This window comes from Desmodus rotundus, chromosome 7 (assembly GCF_022682495.2).
Source record: "Desmodus rotundus isolate HL8 chromosome 7, HLdesRot8A.1, whole genome shotgun sequence".
In the NCBI taxonomy this organism is placed as follows: domain Eukaryota; kingdom Metazoa; phylum Chordata; class Mammalia; order Chiroptera; family Phyllostomidae; genus Desmodus; species Desmodus rotundus.
Genome location: NC_071393.1, coordinates 129,353,236 through 129,370,916, shown reverse-complemented (window position 1 = coordinate 129,370,916; position 17,681 = coordinate 129,353,236). Strand labels below are relative to the sequence as shown.

The 17,681-nt window shown below is 56.4% G+C and overlaps 1 protein-coding gene across 4 annotated transcripts in view; it reads left to right on the top strand.

The window, feature by feature from the left end:
- ITPK1 (inositol-tetrakisphosphate 1-kinase) overlaps positions 1 to 17,681 on the top strand; it is a 133,872-nt gene that overhangs the window by 24,859 nt on the left and 91,332 nt on the right. For 2 of the 4 annotated variants that reach the window (XM_053928080.2, XM_053928078.2), the window contains exons 3-4: positions 7,793 to 7,953; positions 8,982 to 9,006. In XM_053928080.2, coding sequence (XP_053784055.1) covers positions 7,856 to 7,953; positions 8,982 to 9,006 — 123 coding nt within the window. In that variant the 5' untranslated portion in view covers positions 7,793 to 7,855. The remainder of the gene's footprint in view (positions 1 to 7,792; positions 7,954 to 8,981; positions 9,007 to 17,681) is intronic. The other 2 variants (XM_053928081.2, XM_053928079.2) reach the window with 1 other exon arrangement.

Sequence of the window (17,681 nt, the reverse complement as noted above, 5' to 3'; positions counted from 1 at the left end):
TCAGGAGGAAAAAGAAAAATGACAGCACCTGCAAGGGGGTAGCAGAAGTCTTTAAAAGACGTCCAAGTAGAGAATTTTTACATTAAAAGTTGGGGGTATGCCCAGTGCCCTTTAGGGAATGTCAACATTAGCTTCCAGCTGAAAGTCCGGGTGATTTCCAGTCTGAAAGGGCAACACCGTGGTTGCAGCAGAACACACCCATGGGTGATCTCCAGCTCACCCGTGCCTCTGATTCCCTGTCCTGCACATTGAGGGGCGTTTAAAGGCGCCTCAGCAGCAAAGGCTTCTCAGCCCCGGAGGTTCTGCTTTCCTCCAGGAGGTGCTAGAAGGTGAGTGAGTCACTTTGCCCACATCCTGGCATCCTCGGAGAAGCCACTTCCCGACCCCGTGGGCTTGATATGGATCTGAAGGAGCACCCTGACTCATGCTGCGTCCACAATGTGGGCGCCCGTGGCCCGCCCTCCTCCTGCCTCTTCCAGGTGGGGCACCTAGTGTAGGGGAATCTCTTCAGTCACAGGATTTGGTGACTCTCTAATCAGGGAAACAGTGTCAACCCCCCACCCCCGACCAAACAGGGAAAACATATGGCAGTATCCAGTTTATCTGGTTCTTTCCTGGAGCTGTCCAAACAATTCAAATGTTTGTGCTGGCTTTAAAATTCTCTTCACATGTTGCCTTTATATCGGGCCATTTCAGTTTCTGGCACTGTTAATAGGAGGAAAATCCAAACCATGAAACTTATCAGCAAATGAACCAGGCTGCCCAGGAAGCAGATGGGCAGGGCGGCTCAGGACAGGAGCCCTGGCCCGGCCCCAGGAGGCTGGGACACCCGGCGGGTGCAGAGCGCTGGCCAGGTGTGGGGTCTGTGGTGGGCACGGGGTGCTTCATAAAGATCACAGTCTCTGGCCTCAGGGACCCAGGGTCGGAAGCGGACCACAGAGCAGCCTGCAGTGTCAGAGGGCGAATGGCTGAACAGCCGTCATTGCTGCCCTGGGAGTGGGTGGGCAGCAGCCTCTCTGTGAGGACATGTGAGCTGCTCTCAATGGATAGCAGGGGTTTGCCAGGGAGGAAGGGCATTCTCTCAGAGGGAGTGGCTTATGCAAAGGCTCAGAGCTGTGTCCGCCCGGGGGCCCGGGGGTGTTTAGAAAACAGGGTTTCTCATGGGAAGGTTTGATGAAAGGGTTTGGTACTCCACCCCCCTCCCCCACCGATGCCTTGTACTATACCTCCAAAATGCCACGTGTCAGGTATTGTAAGAATTTGGGGTGTGGCCCAGGCCTCTGGGGCTCAGTTGATTGGAGCGTCATCCCATAAACCGAAAGGCTGAGGGTTCGGTTCTCTGTCAGGGCACATGCCCAGGTTGCAGGTTCAGTCCCCGGTCTGGGCATGTATGAGAGGCCACCGATCCATGTTTCTCTCTCACGCCGATGTTTTTCTCCCTCTGTCTCTTTCCCTTGTCCTCTCCCTAAAATCAGTAAGCATATCCTTGGGTGAGGATAAACAAAAAAAGAATTTGGGATATGGATGGGGCATAAGCCCCTTTTCCTCAAGGAGCATTTATTAGTCAGGATAGGTTAGGCCAGGTGAGGCTGCAATAACAAGCAACCCGGAGAGGTTTGCAACAAAGGTTTATTCGTAGCTCACTCTGGAGCCGGGCAACTCTCCAGGCGGGTGTCCTCCCTGCGGTGGCTCGGTGGTGGTCTTCTGTGTCCTGCGTTTCTTGACCTTGGCACTGTGGACAGTTTAGGCCGGGTAATTCTTTGTTTAGGGGGCTGTCCCACGCATTGTAGGGCCTTCACCTTCTGGAACCCAGTAGAACTTTTCCCTGGTTCTAACAATCAGAAACATCTTCGGATGTTACTAATTGTCCTTTTTTTTTTTTTTTAATTTACTTTAAGATTTATTTTTAAAGGGAGGGGAAGGGAGGAAGAAAGAGAGGGAGAGAAACAGAGATGTGAGGGAGAAACATCTCTTGGTTGCCTCTCATATGTGCCCTGACTGGGGACTGAACCCCCAGGCCTGTGTCCTCACCGGGAATCTAACTGGTGACCTTTCACCTTGGGGACGCCGCCGAACCAACTGAACCACTCCCGTCAAGGCTGAAGGTCCTTTTAATAGTTCCTGTCTGGTTCCCAGCCTGGCTTCATTGCCACCCGGCCAGGTTTCTTTCCAGGAATGGGTCTGGGCCGACTCTGGGAGTCATCCCTGTCCTCGCGCTCCCAGTCGCTCAGGTCCAGGAGGACTGGCTGCGAGTCGGGCAGTGGCAGTTGAGTGTTGTCACTTGGAAGTGAGATGGGATGTCACACAGGTCTGCCCAACAGGGAGGTACAGGAGTCCAGGGGAGTGCCCTGGAGGAGAGCAGCCAGCACCGTGGCCGGCACTGATGTCTGCCACACAGCTTTCAGCTGGGCATCCTGTGTGTCTGGGCTCAGAGCTGGGGTGCTGGGGCGTGGGGACTCTGAGGGCAGGGGAGCCAAGGAAGGCCCCCAAGGAGCTGCCCTTGAGTATGGGCTAGGTGGTGATGCTGGGGTGCCATCTGAGGCAGCAGGAACAGTATGTCCCTCTGCACACATGGGTCCCAGAGGAGGCCTAGCCACCTATTCAGGGAACCCCGAGTCCTGTGCAGGGCAGGGAGAGGCAGTGGGTGGGTGGGGGTTGCCTGCAGGCCTTGTGGGTGCTGAAGGGGCTTTGTATTGGGGTTCTGAAATCTGGGGGTTACCAACATGCGCCACAAATGGCTTGGGTGGGAATGTGCCCGCCTCACCGCTGGCATGATTACACCCTATCACCTCCGGTGGGCTTTAGCTCCGGGGACAGGCGCAGCTCCTTTCTCCTTGCCCGTGGGTGGGAGGGGCCCTGTGTTTCCAGGCCAGTTCCCTCTGCTGTGACATTGTCCCCTGGAGGCCTGGCCTGGCCTCCTCCGCAGCAGGGTGATCCTGTGGGCCCCTCTGCAGCCGTGTCTTGCCTCCGCTGTGCCTGGGTGGAGGCAAGCGGCGGTGGCCTTGCATACTGAGGGAAAGCAGTTCTTGATGCAGGGCTCGTTTTCACAAACTTCACTCTTCTTTGGTCGCTGTTGGGCCTTCTCTGAGCTCCTGGAATTCTCCCAGTTGTCACTGGACTTGCTCTCCTCCTTGGTCAGAGGGGACCTCTGTTCTCGGCTCGCCCCTCTCTCCCCTGCTGATCCACCATCTCACACGCTTCACTTGCCTGTAGCGCTTGGGTCTCGTTCCTGCCCAGGAAGGTCCTGTTGGGCTGGGAAGTTCATACCCATTTAACAGAGGTGAAGGCTGAGACCCAGGGTGGCTCAGCAGTGCGTCCTGTGCCTGCTGCTGGTTTTCAGGGGGCCCTGCAGGCCTGCTGCTTGGTCGGGGTCGTAGTTGCAACATGTCCAGTGATAACCTTCCTGATGTCATACATGGTGGCCTGCGCCTCGGGCCTTACGTAGCCTTGCGGTGTGGGCTTGTGGGCGCTTCTCCCTCCTCACGGTGCTGCCTGCCCGGCCTCTGAGGAGCTCTTTTTCTCCTCCCCGACTTTGTGTCCTCTTCATCGGGGTCCTTCGTCATTCCCTCTCCCTCTGCGCCAGGCCATCCAGGGTAATTGCTGTCATTTTCAGAAAGTGGGAGCCACCATCACTTACTGAGGACCTGCTGTAGTAAGCAAGACAGTGGCCAGTGACAGAAACTCAGTGTCAACTGGCTTCAGCAAAACTTCGCATCTGAAAGTCCAGAGCAGACAGGCTCCAGGCCGGCTGGGTCAGGGCCTCGGTCTCTGGCAGGAGAGCACTGGCCTTTCCTCCTGGCACGACCTCAGGAGTCTGGGCACATGGAGGCAGCGGCGACCGTGCTCTCTGCTGCTGACAGCCCCCCAGGACCTGTCCTGGGAAGGATCAAGGCTGGCCTGGCTTGGGTCCCACCCCCATCCTACAACTGTGAGACTCTAGGCCAAGGGTGTCAAACTCATTTTCACCGGGGGCCACATCAGCCTCGTGGTTGCCTTCAAAAGGCTGAATTTAATTTTAGGATTGTATAAATGTAACTACTCCTTAACAGTTAAGCGAGAGCTCAGTGCTAGGGCCTGGCTGAAGGTGCCAGGCCGGATAAAACAAGGTGGAGGGCCAGCTTCGGCCCGTGGGCCTTGTGTTTGCCACCTGTGGTCTAGGCCACATACCACCCCAGAGATCACATGGGACAGAGGAGGGCAGTTCTGACAGGCAGGCAGGCAGGGCAGAGCCCACAGTCCCAGTGTGGGCCCAGCACCCTGTGGGCGGGGCTCCAGGGGTCTCCTAACTTGACAGATAAGGCAGCTGAGGCACAAGGTGCAGTTGGGTCTGGTTCCATGGCCTCCTTTGTCTTCCATTTCTGCCTGTTGCTCCGACAGTTCCTGAACTGTCTGCTCAGCTCAGTCCTGGGCTTCTAACCAACTCCTGGCACCAGTATGGTCGAAAAAATGGACAAGTGACCGGCTTCCTGTGTCCTCTCCTGGCGCTGGCATGTGGCCTCCACCTGCGCCCAGAGCGTGAGCATCACAGCTGTTCCTGGTTCTCTTGTGCCCTTTACTCCCATCCCCAGGGCCTGGCAGGGCTGCCCCTGAATAAAGTCTGTCCCCTCCCCCTTTCCTTGGGCAAATCTGGCCCTGTTACCAGCTGTAGGAGGAGTAGCCCTTGGTGGACTCAGCAGCTGCTCCCTGCCCTGGCTGCTCCTGAGCAATACCTGGGTGCTTGACAAACCCTGAACTACTGCCCTGCCCCCCACCCTCCTGAATCAGAGTCTTCAGGACAGGACCTCAAGTTAGCATTTTGACAAACTCCAGTGGTGACTCTTAGTCACCTGCCCTAGCATTCGGGGCCACTGGTCCATGGGGCCTCGGCGCATGCCCAGCCTACATCTTCTACCCCACTTCTCATCCCCCGCCTGCCCTGTGGGGGCGGTTATGGCCCCACACCTCCAGACATCTGGGAAGCAGGCACTCCTCATGTTAGTCATCTTTAACTTCTCCCCAATGTCTGTCTGTAGTTTCCCTTCAGTTTTTGCTCAAATGGCAAATGCTGCCTCCTCCTTGAAGCCTTCCCTGATTGTTGTCCTGAAAGGATAGTTTGTTTTGTAAATGAGTATTTTGTATTTCCCCTGGCTGTGTTCTCCTTGGACTTGGGGGTGGGGGGGCAGTGGTCCTTCTGCAAAATAAATCCCCCCTTTAGTGGTTATCTGGTTTTTGGAAAGACAGGTCTATGTTTTGAGTTGTAGGGGTAGGCCTCTGTCCTAAACTTACTAGTGCAATATTCACCAAGAAAACAAGAGTTTTAGAGCCTGTGAAGTTCTCCAGGTACAGGCTTTAAATACAGTTTTTTAATTATTTAACTTTAAATTTTATTGTTACTTTTTCTGTTATTTTGGGCGTAGCGTCTGCGCTCATCACAGAGAACTAGAAGACGCGAGAAAGTGTACGGGAAAATGAGTCACATGTCACTTGACGGCTGCAGCCACAGCTGATGGTGTGGTGTGTCCCCTGCGGGTCTGTCTTCCAGGTCCCCGGGCCTCCGAACGGGCTCAGAATCCGAAACGAGTGTCCCCACGTGTGCCCCCAGCGTGGGCGTTATTTCAGCTGCTCTCTGAGACTTTGGAAGCTCTCCCAGATAAACCCGAGCTCTCGGCCGCACTTCATCAATCAGTCGATCGATTCACATCGTCATCAGGCATGTCCTTTATGCCGGGCACTGGGAGTGCTGGCAGCTAGAGTTGTACCTGTCATTGAAAAGATAATTCAAAAAAAAGTTACTTCTCTAGTTTTCGAGATTATAGTAGAGGCACATGGTGCAAAGGTCAGGAGATGCGAGAGAGCGCACAGCGAGAAGGAAGTCCTACCGCCCCGCCCCCATCCCCCAACCAGCCACTCTTGCCCTGACAGGAGGCCGGCCCCCCTCGACCGTTTTCTTCCAGTACTTTCAGGTTCGTTCTGCGGACTGGAGGTTGCACTTAACCCAGATAACGGTAGGGTGCACACGGGGTTTTACAGCTTGCGTTTTCACACAGCGGCGGCATCTTAGGGACAGAGAAGGCCTTCTGTGTGCCCCAGCACTTCCTCAGTCAGTGCATGCGCCCCTCCTTGGGAGGTTTCGGTCACTGCCGGCCTCTTGCCGTCACAGACAGTGTGGCAGTGAGCAGCCACGACCTGAGCCACTTGGCCACATACTGGCATGTCCTGGGGTGGTGTCCTGGAGTTGGGGTTTCCAGGAGCAGTTAGTACTCGACAGCCAGCTCTCTGGTTTCTCTGTCCTTCTCCACACTCCTGTCTCTCTCTCCCTGTTCCCCTTTGGTGTCACGATTCAACTGCTGGACTTTCTGGTCATGGCTGGATTTCAGGAGCCTGTGCTTGGGAAATGAAGGGTGTGGGCGCCCTTTGGCCTGCAGGAGTTCCTGATGAAGCAGGGAGCCCCACAGGCTTAGCTGTATTTTCCTGCCCCTGCTAGTCTCCCCGCCTCCCCGCTCCACTGGGCCCTGGAGCAGGGAGAGCAGGCTCGACCTTCTCGGGCCGACTCAGCTCATTCGGGCCTGCGAGCTGGGGAGGGCGCCTTAGGTCCCACACCGTCGAGGGGTCTAGCGTACGTGCTGGCCCGATGTGGACAGAAAGGGGAGCCAAGCCCACCCTTTTTTCCCAGAGTTGTAGCTTCTCCTGTTCTTGCAGCTCTGAGCTACAGAGAAACTCTGCTCCGTCCGGGGAGCTCCACTGTCTGTCTGCAGCGTTCCTTCGTTTCTTCTGTGTGACAGGTTCCATGTGTTTTCTAAGTCAGAGAGCCGTTAGTTTCCAGGACCGGTAGAGGGAGAGCTGTGGGGTGGGGGGGGTCGCATGTGGACAGAGTGGAAATGACCGCTGTCGTTGGCCTCACGAGGAGAAGGACAGGCACACAGGATAATCTGGATGCTGCTAGGATTAACTCGGAGCGAGACGCAGGCCCTGCCTGGCACCTGGTGTGGGTCACGTACACAGGCCCTCTGTCTCCTCCTGTGTCCTTGTCTTTCCCATTGTGTGGTCCCAGTCCTGTCATTGGAGCTTCCCTGGGGACTTGATTTCTGTGCAGAAGCAGGGACAGGGGCAGGGTGAGGAGGTACACCGAGCCCTGCAACCTGGCTGGTTACAGTCACACGCCGAGTGACTGTGGCCGTGCTGCCCCGGGTGCTCATGTGGGGCCAGGACAACCGAGCAATGAGGCAGGGCTCAGAAATGGTGTGTGCGGTGAGCTGGTGGCCAGCTGCGGCACAGGCTCCCGGGGATACTGCCTACCCCCTGCTGTGGGCTCTGGTGGCCCGGGCTGTGCGGTTGTGTCCAGTGTGTCCCCTCATGGAACCACGGGGGCGGGTGGATATTGGCCCCCACCTCTTCCAGATCTGCAAGGAAGCTGTATGCCTGGGCGGGCCCCTGGATCCACCACTGTGATTTTCATATCGGGCGCCTCGGGGTTGGGGTTCTGCGGAGATGCTGGGGGGTCGAGGGGCAGGCCGCCGGCGCATCTGGCAGTGTGACCTGGTGAGCCGTCTTTGCTCATTCTGGCTGTCTCACGTGTGGCTTCCTTGTGAGGTTCCCCTCCTTGCCGGGCTCTCAGAAGGCGCCGGGAGATACTGCTGAATGCGCTAACCAGCAGGTGTAAGACTGGTAGGTTTCCCCTCAGTGGTGCTGCGTGGGGTGAGGCCCAGAGGATTCCCCGGGAGCGTGGGGCTGGCTCCCCCTCGGACTGTGAGACCCGCGAGGGCCCCCGGAGTGCCCAGGAACTGAGCCACTGTTCACATATTTACATTTCCAGAGTGTTGGTTTACCAGGTGGGCGCCATCTGCCACAGTCCCTGCTCTGAGGAAGGGCCGTGCGCATGTCATCTCAGTTCCTGACCCTTCCTGGTCACAGCCCCCCAGTGTCTGCCGGAGGCCCCGCCTTCTTCCAGGAAAACGCACGTGGGCACAGTGGTTGGTATGCCATCGGCTTTCCATACAGACCCCTGTGCCTTCTCCAGCCCTCACCCCTAGTGATAGCCCATCCGTACTCCAGAATCACGGGCTGGGATAGTGGCACCCCGTGTTCTCAGGAGTGTTTGGGCTCTGCATGGGTGGGGTGAAGGCAGCGTGGGTCAGGGCTGGCTTCTCAGGGGCGTTTCTGTCTGCGCTGGATTTGAAAGGCTGGGGTAGAAGGTGGGGACCAAGGTTGGCAGATGACACCTGGCCCTGTAGTCCTGTGTGCTGGGCCTCACTTACAGGAGGAATGTGGGGTGGGGAGGTCAAGGTGAGTGAGCTGGCAGGAAGCCTTGGTGTGCCCTGGGGAGACCACCACCCTGGAGGCCCTATACTGGGGTTGGGTGAGTCAGGGAAGTGGTGTTGGAGACCAGAGGCCTTGGGATGGTGGGGGGGAGGGGTTGTGGGGGGGAGATGAGGCCCAGGCTTGGGGGATATCGGTGAGCACTGAGATGGTTGAACCAGGGACGGAGGGTGGACAGGGTGTCTTTGGGGGTCAGAGGCGGCCAGGAGTGGACGAGCAGCTGGGGAAGGACTGAGGGTTTTGGAGGCCTCCCGCATGAGGGATAGGGGTGGGCTGGAGCGTGGGGCTGGGGCAGGCCTGGGAGGCTGGGCTGAGGGGTATGACCAGACCTGGGTGGGGATTGCAGTGGCGGGCAGATCGTGGGCAGTCCAGGCTGGAGCCGCGCTGGCCCCGGGACTGCGGGGGGATGGCTGGCTGTGAGGAAGCTAAGTTGGGGGCTGCAGGACTGGCCAGGTCCTTCTGGGGAACCAACCCTCCCTTCCTGCCAGAAGGTGGCTTTGAGGGCCAGCTAGTAGTTCACAGACCTTTTCCTTGAAAATGAGGCCATTCTGGGGAGCGTGACCTGAGAGGTGCTACCACCAGCTCTCCTCACCCTCCTGCCTGCCTTCAGCTGGCTGTCAAGAACATTCTGGAAGGATGCTCCCTGCCTACCAAGTAACCTTTGTTTTCTTTGTTTTCCTCCACAGGAAGCGAGGGATAGAAGTCGTGCAGGTGAGTACAGACCTTGCCGTCACCATCTTTCAGGTCCGGGGCCTCTCAGGGCTCACGTTCCCCTGTCCCTGGGGCCTGGGCGCCCCACCTCTCTCCATGTACTTCTCATCTTCAACGTCTGCCCTCTGGAACCTGTGTGGTTTCCTGCCGGGCAGAGCACAGGCGGGGCCGGTGGTCTCTCAGGTTGTGGAGTTGCTATGGCCTTGTCCATGGAAGGCGCTGGCTGGGTGAGCGGTGGAGCTCTAGGTGGGGGGAGGGTGGCATGGCCACCCAGCCAGATGTCTGTGGTCCTGATGCCCATGGTTTGTCGAGTCCCCGCCTTGTTTGTTCAGCCCTCTGGGGATGAGCCCTCTTGTGTGTCATACCTTCTTGTGAGTGGGGTCACCTCCAAGGCCACTCCTGTTCCCTCTGCCCCAAGTCAGGGTGTGCACCTTCACCCCAACACCCTCTTTTGATGTCAGGCCACACCTGACCTTCCCTGTGGGTCCCTGGCTCCTGGGTGGACCGAGTCAGTGAGGTCTCCTGACTCCTATGTTGCATCACCTAGGGGTGGACTTGGGTCAGGTAGGTGCTCATTGCCTAGAGAAGGAAGGAAGAGAGGAAGGGAGGGAGGGAAGCAAGGAGGGAAGATCTCCCAGGGCCTGGAGCTGGCCCCGTGGCCCCGGAATGAGTGTGCAGGCCTGACAGCACCTGTGTGGGCTGTTGGCGAAGTGGGACGCGCTGACTCTCCAGCAGCCTTGGTGTCGGACTTCTGGCTTCTTCCGTCTGGCCTTCCTCTTCTGCAGCTTGTGGGTTGAACTTGTCACCCAGAGGCTGAGGTTTGTTTTGGGGGAGGAGGTAGTTCCTGGAAGTCAGCTCGAGTGCTTTCATCCAGGCTCCTCTCCTCTCTGCAAAGGTGCATGATTTGCCCTGAGCTCTTCCATTAATTTCTCCATACATCACAAGGAGGAAGTCAGAGTGCCGGCTTGGCTGAGAAGTTTGCCTTCAGGGCCGTTTCTGATTGATTGGTCCTGGTTGCCTTGGAGGACTCCAGATCTGTGGACTGAGGGCCGGGATCCATGGATGATGCCTGCAGGGGGCAGAGGGGATGGCTTGTGTGTCTGTCACTCAGGGGCCAGGCATCTCAGGTTGTTCCTGCCCCAGGATCCTTCCGCTTGGTTTGTCTCTCCGTCCTTTCCAGCGATTACCTTGGAGTCCCTGGGCCCTTTGCAGATGCACTGCACCCACCACCAAGGCCTGGACCTGTAGTTGGAGCTTAGTATGGCAAGGGCAGAGTGCTTCCCTGAGGGTGGCTCCAGCCTCCTGTCAGGGTCCACAAGGGAATTTCTGCCGGGAGCCATTTTCAGGGAAAGTGACTTTATTTATTTTCAGGGAGAAGGGAAAGGCAGGGAGAAAGAGAGGGAGAGAAACATCAGTGTGAGAGAGAAACATCGACCAGTTGCCTCTGGCACATGCCCCAAACGGGGACCGGGCCCCCAATCCAGGCGTGTGCCCTGACCTGGAATCTCACTGGCAGCCCTTGGTTTTGCAGGACGAGGTCCAGCCAAGCCACACTGGTCAGGGCTAGAGGAAGTGACTTTACATGCTCACCAACACTCACTGCTTAAAAGGGGAAGGAATGTGCCCTTCCCCCAGTACCTGATCCCTGTTCCTGAAAGATCCCAACACAGGAGGGGAGGGGGCCTTGGTGCTTCAGGGTGTGAGGGACAGCTCCAGGGGTCAGTTTGATTTACACAGCTTCCCTGGGGACATTTAGATTAAAGCCTTTAATCCATTTAGTCTACAAGTGGGGGGGGGGGGGGTGAGTGTGTGAACTGGAGACTGGAGCCTTTGTTTTAGCATATCCCAGGCAGAAAGTCACGGAAACCTTGATTTATCTGCTGTTCCTTTCGGTGATGCCTTGGGGGAGGAAGTGGAGGCTGGGGACCACAGTGGAGCCAAATGGATGCTTTCCACACTGGCTTCTAAAAATAAAACCCCCCATGACGCCCCTCTGTTCACTCTTGCTGCCGTCCCCAAGTATTCAGAGAACTTGAAATTTCAAGACAGAGAGAAAGCCTCTTTGCAAAAATTGGAAGTGAATCCGCTCAGCTGGTTTTTCAAAATCAGCCAGGCTTCTGTGCGCCCGATCCTAAGGCTGGGGGGCCGCCTGGTGCTGGAGCCAGATGAGCTCTGGGCCGGTCACTAGGTGTCAGTGATGGAAGAGGGGGAAGTACGAGTGCCACCTGCCCCTGCCCATCATTCCCTGCGTCAGGTGACCTGATGGGATTCTCCCGTTTTGTGTGGCCACCGAGTGATCTGGTGGTGTTTCCACGTCTGCTCTAGAGATGAGGAAGCAGATTCAGATGTTGTGGCTCCTCTGGAGGAACTCAGCTGGCGAGTGGTCAGTGTTGGGATTTGCACGCCAGTCCGCGTGTCTCCAAAGCCTGCGGGGTAATAGACGGCCCCGTTTCCCATGTGCCTGTTAGGGCCTGGGGTTGCCCACCCTTCAGAAACAGACGTTGGGGCCTCTGGCTGGGAATGAACCAAAACACCTGTTAGATCTGCGGCGGTCGTCCCTGTCTTTGGCGTTCCTTCTCCCGTGAGTTGTTAAACAGCAGTCGTGACAGTGGGAGAGTTTCCCATTTATTAGGTACTCTGGGGCGCCAGGCATTGATGGCGTTTACTTCAAAGAAGTGCGCGTGTGTAACCTGTCCACGGCAGCGGCGGGAGCACGTTTAACGAGTCCATTGTATGGCTCCTTGGCCGCCTGGTGCTCACTCCCACAGCCGACCCCCTGGGGAGGGAGCCTGTACATGGTCCTGCCCTGCCGCCCCTTTCACATTGGCCCCTCCCACGTCCATGGAGCACTACGTGGTGAGGAGCCAGATGCCTGGGTTTACGGTTCTGGCTGTGCGACCTTGTCTAACCACTCGGCGCCTCAGTCTCCCCATCTGTAAAATGGGAATAATAATGGTACCTGTGCCCTGGGGGCCTTGTTGGGAGTAATGCAGTTAATTGGTGTAAAACAGTAGGTCTGGTGCCGGGCACACGGGAAGCTGCCTATTAACCAGAGAGCGGCAGGCTGTCGTTATCAGGTGTGAATCTGGGGGGTGATGTGGGGCACACAACCCCTGGGTGTCACGCAGCTGATCACCGTGATCCTGGGGCATGAGGGACTGCCAGGTCTTTGCAGTGAAACTGAGAGAGGACGTGGCTGAGTTGTCAGCTGATAGGACATGAACAGTGATTTCTGATAATAAGTTACTGTGAGTCTCGGTATATAATTCTGAAGGCATTCAGAGTGTGCCATGGTGCATCTGTTTCATCTTATCTGTCTATGTGAGTGCGCGGTCTCGGCACTTCCAGCTGTAAAAATTGAAAAACAGAGATAGAATTGATGATAAACTCGGTCCTATTCGAACAACAGGTAACGTCCTTCTGTGGAAGCATGAAGCAGCTAAAAAATTTTCCGTTCATCTCTTCTGAGATGTATTTCTAACAATGCTTAATTTTTTGTGCTTATTACTCACACACATTTGTAATATATTTCTGTCATATTGATCAATTATGTGCTATTAGAAATTGTGATAATAAATCTGTCCAGAAGAAAACTTCTGATAGAGTTTTACACATGAAATTAAGAAAATTGAAACATTTATATACTTTATTATTATCATTGTTTTTGCCTGGTAGTGCAATGGATTGCTCAGTAAAAGGCCCTTGGATGTGGAACTCCCGGTGCGGATGTGTGCTAGAGACTGGAGGGGGCGGAAGGAACGGCATTAACTCCCCAGGTGTTCCTGGGAAGAGTCTGATTCTCTGATTTTACGATGGATGATGCTTGATCTCAGATCGCTATGATATTTAGATTCCATTGGATCCATTTAAAAGAGAAATAGTAACAGTTTTATTTTGAAGTGTTAATATTTACAATACGTTGGAAATTACATCCTCTCCAAGTATTTAAACTGGCAATGAGAAATTTTAGATGTCAACTTGAAAATGTGCAAATAGAAACATAGTCTTAAACATTTATTTTGGGGGTTTAGTTTGAAGGCTATTACCCTGTTTAATTCTCAAAGCCAGGCTCTGAGACAGGTGCCGCCTCCCCGCTGGGGTGGGACACTCAGGCTCAGGGGCCTGTGTGTCTGCTGAGGCCCAGAAAGGCCTGGCAGCGGTCCGCAGGCCGGCTGGCCTCCCTAACCTAGGTCTGTTGGGCTGAGTGATGCTTGGCAGTAAGGGGTGCATGCCGCTCGCTGCCCCTGTGCCTGAGACGGCCCAGGTGGGGCAGAGGCTGGCAGGGCCACGAGCAGCGGAAGTGCTGCTTGGTGGTGGTGCTGGGGCACCACAGAGAGTGGACAGGGCCATGGGACAAGATGTCCCTCACCCCCCATGTCCCGAGAGGCTACCTGTCATGATGGTGATGGTGTAGGTACCTGTCCAGAAGGTGATGATTTCAGGCACCTGTCTTGCAGGTGATAGTCTGCAGGTACTCTGCCTCGATTTCCTCCCCTCCCTGTACTAGTGGAATGAGGATGCTGACTCCATCATTTCAGTCGTTAATAGGTGGCCTCACTCAGCCTTTGGGGTGACAGCCCCTCCTAGCTCGCAGGCGTGGATTGGGCAGACTGGACTGTCCCTGTGTCAATACTCAGCAGTCTTCTCTGGGTGCCTGCCATGTGCCGGCCTGCAGTGCTGGGGGGTCCCTTCAGCTCTGAAGTCTGCAGTCGGTAGCCAAAGGCCGAGGTGGGTGGGGATCACTGATGTAGGCTCAGAAGAGGGTTTGACCCAGTCTGATAAGCCAGGAAGGCTTCCTGGAGGAGGCAGGGAGAGCCTGGCCAATGGTAACGAGCCTTGTCCACCTGCTAGAACCTGGCTGGGAGGCAGGTCCAAGCCCACAGCCTGGACCGGGGCTTGGCCTGGTCCCCAGGCCTTTGTGCTGCTCCTGCCTGGGAAACAGCTAGTTGCTAAAACGACCCAGGCACGGCAGTCACTGGCCCTCCACCCAGTGAGCCTTTGTTAGAATAAGGAAATGTTCTTCGGCCACTTGGGTCATCTGTGGCCTAGTGGGGCAGGGGGGTGGGGTGGGTCTGGGGCTGGGCTGAGGGCCGACAGGAGGCCTGTATCCCAGGACGTCTCACCTGGGAGTTTCTCCACTCTGACCCGACCTGTGGAGAAGGCTCACGAGGGAAGCCTGTGAGGTGTCCTCCTCTCTGGTCTCCATGGCGCCTTTCTGGGACAGCACTGTGGTTGGTGGAAGGAGACTCTGAAAGAACAATGTGTGCGCTGCCCTGCCCATCACATCCCGTTGGTACTGCCTTTCCCAGGTGTTTTAGAAGAGCGGGGAGTGGGGGGGGGGGGGGACAGGAGGTGACTCTTGACCTACAAAGGGTTGGCCTTTTATTTTAAAATGCAAATGAGCTGTAAGTGTGAGAAGTGGTCGCTGATTGTAGATTTGCTGTCCTCCTTCCACATTCTTTGAGGATTGAGACGTGAGGAATCCCAGTTTCGGATCAGCTGCTGCTTCCCAGCCTGACGAGGAGCCCGTTTCCCCAGCCTGCCAGTGGGCACGGGCCTTGCTCAGGGTCTCTCCAGAGCAGACTGTTCAGGGAAGGGAGTTGGGTGGTGGACCATCAAGCCAGAGAGGAAACACTGAGAAAGAGACAGATGCTGAGAGCAGGACTGGGTGCTGGGCGTCTGGAGTTGGAGAGGCAGGGCGACTGAGTGCCCCCACACACACCACGGCTCACGGTGCGTCCAGAGGGCTGGGGGCGTGTCTGTGCCATGGTGGGGATCTGTGAAGGTGAGGTCGTGGGGGCCAGCCCTTAAAGGGGGGAGTGGGCCAAGGGCGGGGAGGCCTTAGAGGAAAATTAATGCCTCTTGCTAGTGAATAAACCAAGTGCAGTTGTGGGTGGGGAAGTGGCGTACAGGATTCAGCACAAATAACCCCCCCCCTTTTTTTTTTTTACAAAATCACAAGCGTGTAATTCTATAACATGACAGTATCACACTCAAGCACACTGTATGACCTTTTAGGTGAAGTGTTCAAATTAAAACTATAAGTTATTACACCCGTGTTACCCTACCAACCACACTGAAGCGGGCGTCACTTCTGCCAGACCCCATATGGGAACGCCACCCCAGGTGGGGAGTGCCACGTGGGCAAGGGCCCTGAGGCTGGCACGGGGATCGGGGGGGTGGGCATCTGTTGACTTGGACTGGTGTGGAGGCTCTGTGGCCTTGGCCACGAGGGAGTTATCAAGTGACCAGGCCAGAGTGGGTGGCAGGGCCGGACTACAAGAGTGCCCGGCTAGTTGTTCACGGGGCCCTGGGTCTGGGGCATTGAGGGGCTCCTGTGGGGGAGAGGTCCTGCTCCAGTTAGAGGCCGTGGGGCAAGGCCCCACTGGGAGGTCACAGAGGAGGTGACTGGACACGGCTGGATTGGGGGTTGAGGAGCTGGGTTTTCTGGTAGGAGGCTGTGGCCACGGCCAAGTGGGGGTGATGGGGTCTGGCAGGAATTCACGTAGTAGTGGAGGGCTGAGGAGACGGGGCAGGGGGTGGTGCCTGGGTGGATGTGGGGATGAGAGAGGGTGAGGGGTCAGTTCCCAGACTTGGGGTGCAGGGGGGAACGGAGGAGGGAGAGAGCTGGTTCAGGTTGGTGTGTTGAATGCAGGTAGGGCAACTTCAGTAGCTGCCGTCATCCTTTGGGGCCAGAGGGAGAGTCACGTGGCTGACAAGTATGCTTCTCTCCGCGGGTTATGGAGGCTGTTCCCTCTGTTAAGCTTTAAAAAGGGAATTTGTTACTTAGGTAATATTTCACATGGTTCAAAAGTTGTTTTCTAAGTTATGCAGTTAAAGGGGTGAAGTGATTATCCCCAGCTGGCTTCCCTCTGCCACCCCCACGCCCTCCAGGGTGCCCAGCAGACCGGCTTCAGTGCCCTCATTGGATTTGATTTCCAGGTGGTTGAAGTCCAGGTAGAGCTGGGCACCGGTGAACATGTCTTCCCTCCACCTGCTCCCTCTGCCATCTGCTCTGGAGCCAGGTGGAGGGGCTTCGGGAATATTAGTTGCTTTGGTGTTTATGGGGGGCCTGGCATCCTTGCCGCTGAGAGAGCCAGTTGGCCCCCTTCTCATGGGCTCCCAAGCGTGACTCTGATCCTGACCCCTGACGCAGACCCAGCACGTCTGGCAGGGTGACCACAGGATGGAGAAGTTGGCTCTGCACCTCCCATCCCCACGTGGTTATTCGGGGCCGTTAGCGAGGTCTGGGCCATTGGCTGTGTGTGACCTCACTCGCCTCACCTTTAAAACGGGGTGACACTCACCATGCAGGACCTGAGACCCCTGCTCAACGCTGAGGGAATGCGTTTGTTTTTCCTCATCTTCTGTTACGAACGGTGTGGCTCGTGAGCGGCGGCGGTCGGGGGGCTGGATGCAGCTGCGGTGAGCCTGGGCTGCGTGTGGGGACTGCGGGTCCCCCACTCCCAGCACCACTGTGGGTTTCTGCTGTGGATTTTAGCTTACTTTCTTTTTTAGGGAGATTTTATTGTGTTTAAAATTTGGAACACAGATTTAAAAAAAAACAGTGAATGTTATTTTTGTTCTCACTCACTTAGGATGTATACACAGTTAACAAACAGAGAAATTTGTGGGTCTGTGTGACCGTGGTGGTAGTTTTTACGGTGACCCAAGATGACCCAAGAAGCAGCCGGGGGAGTCGCGTGCATTGGAGTCTGCTCATCGGCCTGTTTGTAGCAGCCGTGAACAGAGATGGCGTTTTAGGGGACAGATATGGGGACACGCCCACGAGATGATAGGCGCTGTCGACGTCACTGAACGGTCCCAGCTCTGTCAGTTTTATTTTTGTCCCCGAGCCTTGCAGGCTGGCTGCTGTGAATAGATGCTGTCCCTGGCGTCAGCGCCGACCAGCTGGCATGCCTTGGGGGCCCGCGATCCCCCGTTCTGGGAGTTCTTTCCCCGCCTCCGACCGGCTGAGTCACCTTGAGCAAATCCTTACGACGAGAAAAACGCTCCTGCCTGGGAAGCTGGGCGCCCGACCCCAGCGTGTTGGGACCGTGTCTCCCTGATGTCAGCGGCCTCTTTGGAGCGAAGCCAGTAAGCGCTTCACGTCAATGCCAAGGAATGGAAGGAGGAACGTGGGCCAACAGGATGGGGTGGAAAGGGCCAGAAGCAAAGATTCTGCTTGGAAGGCAGCCGCCTCTTCTGAGGTGGTTCTGGGTGGAGCTGTCCAAAGTGGTCTGCTGGCATCAGCACGGCCAAGTGTCCTCAGCCCGATGCTGAATAGAGGGCCAGCCCCCAGCCACTGGATCCAGACCCCCAGTTAAGCTGGGTGCACATCACATAGCAGAGGCTCTGGTGCAGAGTGGGTGCTGCGTCGGGGGGCACACCCAGGGGCCTGCTCAGGTCCAGGGACGGAGGCACTTGAGTGAGATGGTGAATGGCCAGGAAGGCCCTGGGCCACATTCCAGCCCCGCTGGGCGCACAGCTGGCGCTGCGGTGGAACGTAGGGTGGGGACAGGCATTGCCTTCAGCTCACTGTTGCAGGCCAGGAAGCCTCCTTGCCTCTTTCAGTTGGTGGAGAAGCTGGCATCTCCCTCCCCAGCCCCCACCCCCACCCTGTTCTCCTGTTCCTTTGTGTGCTGTTAGACCTGCTCAGATGTCACCTTGCTGAC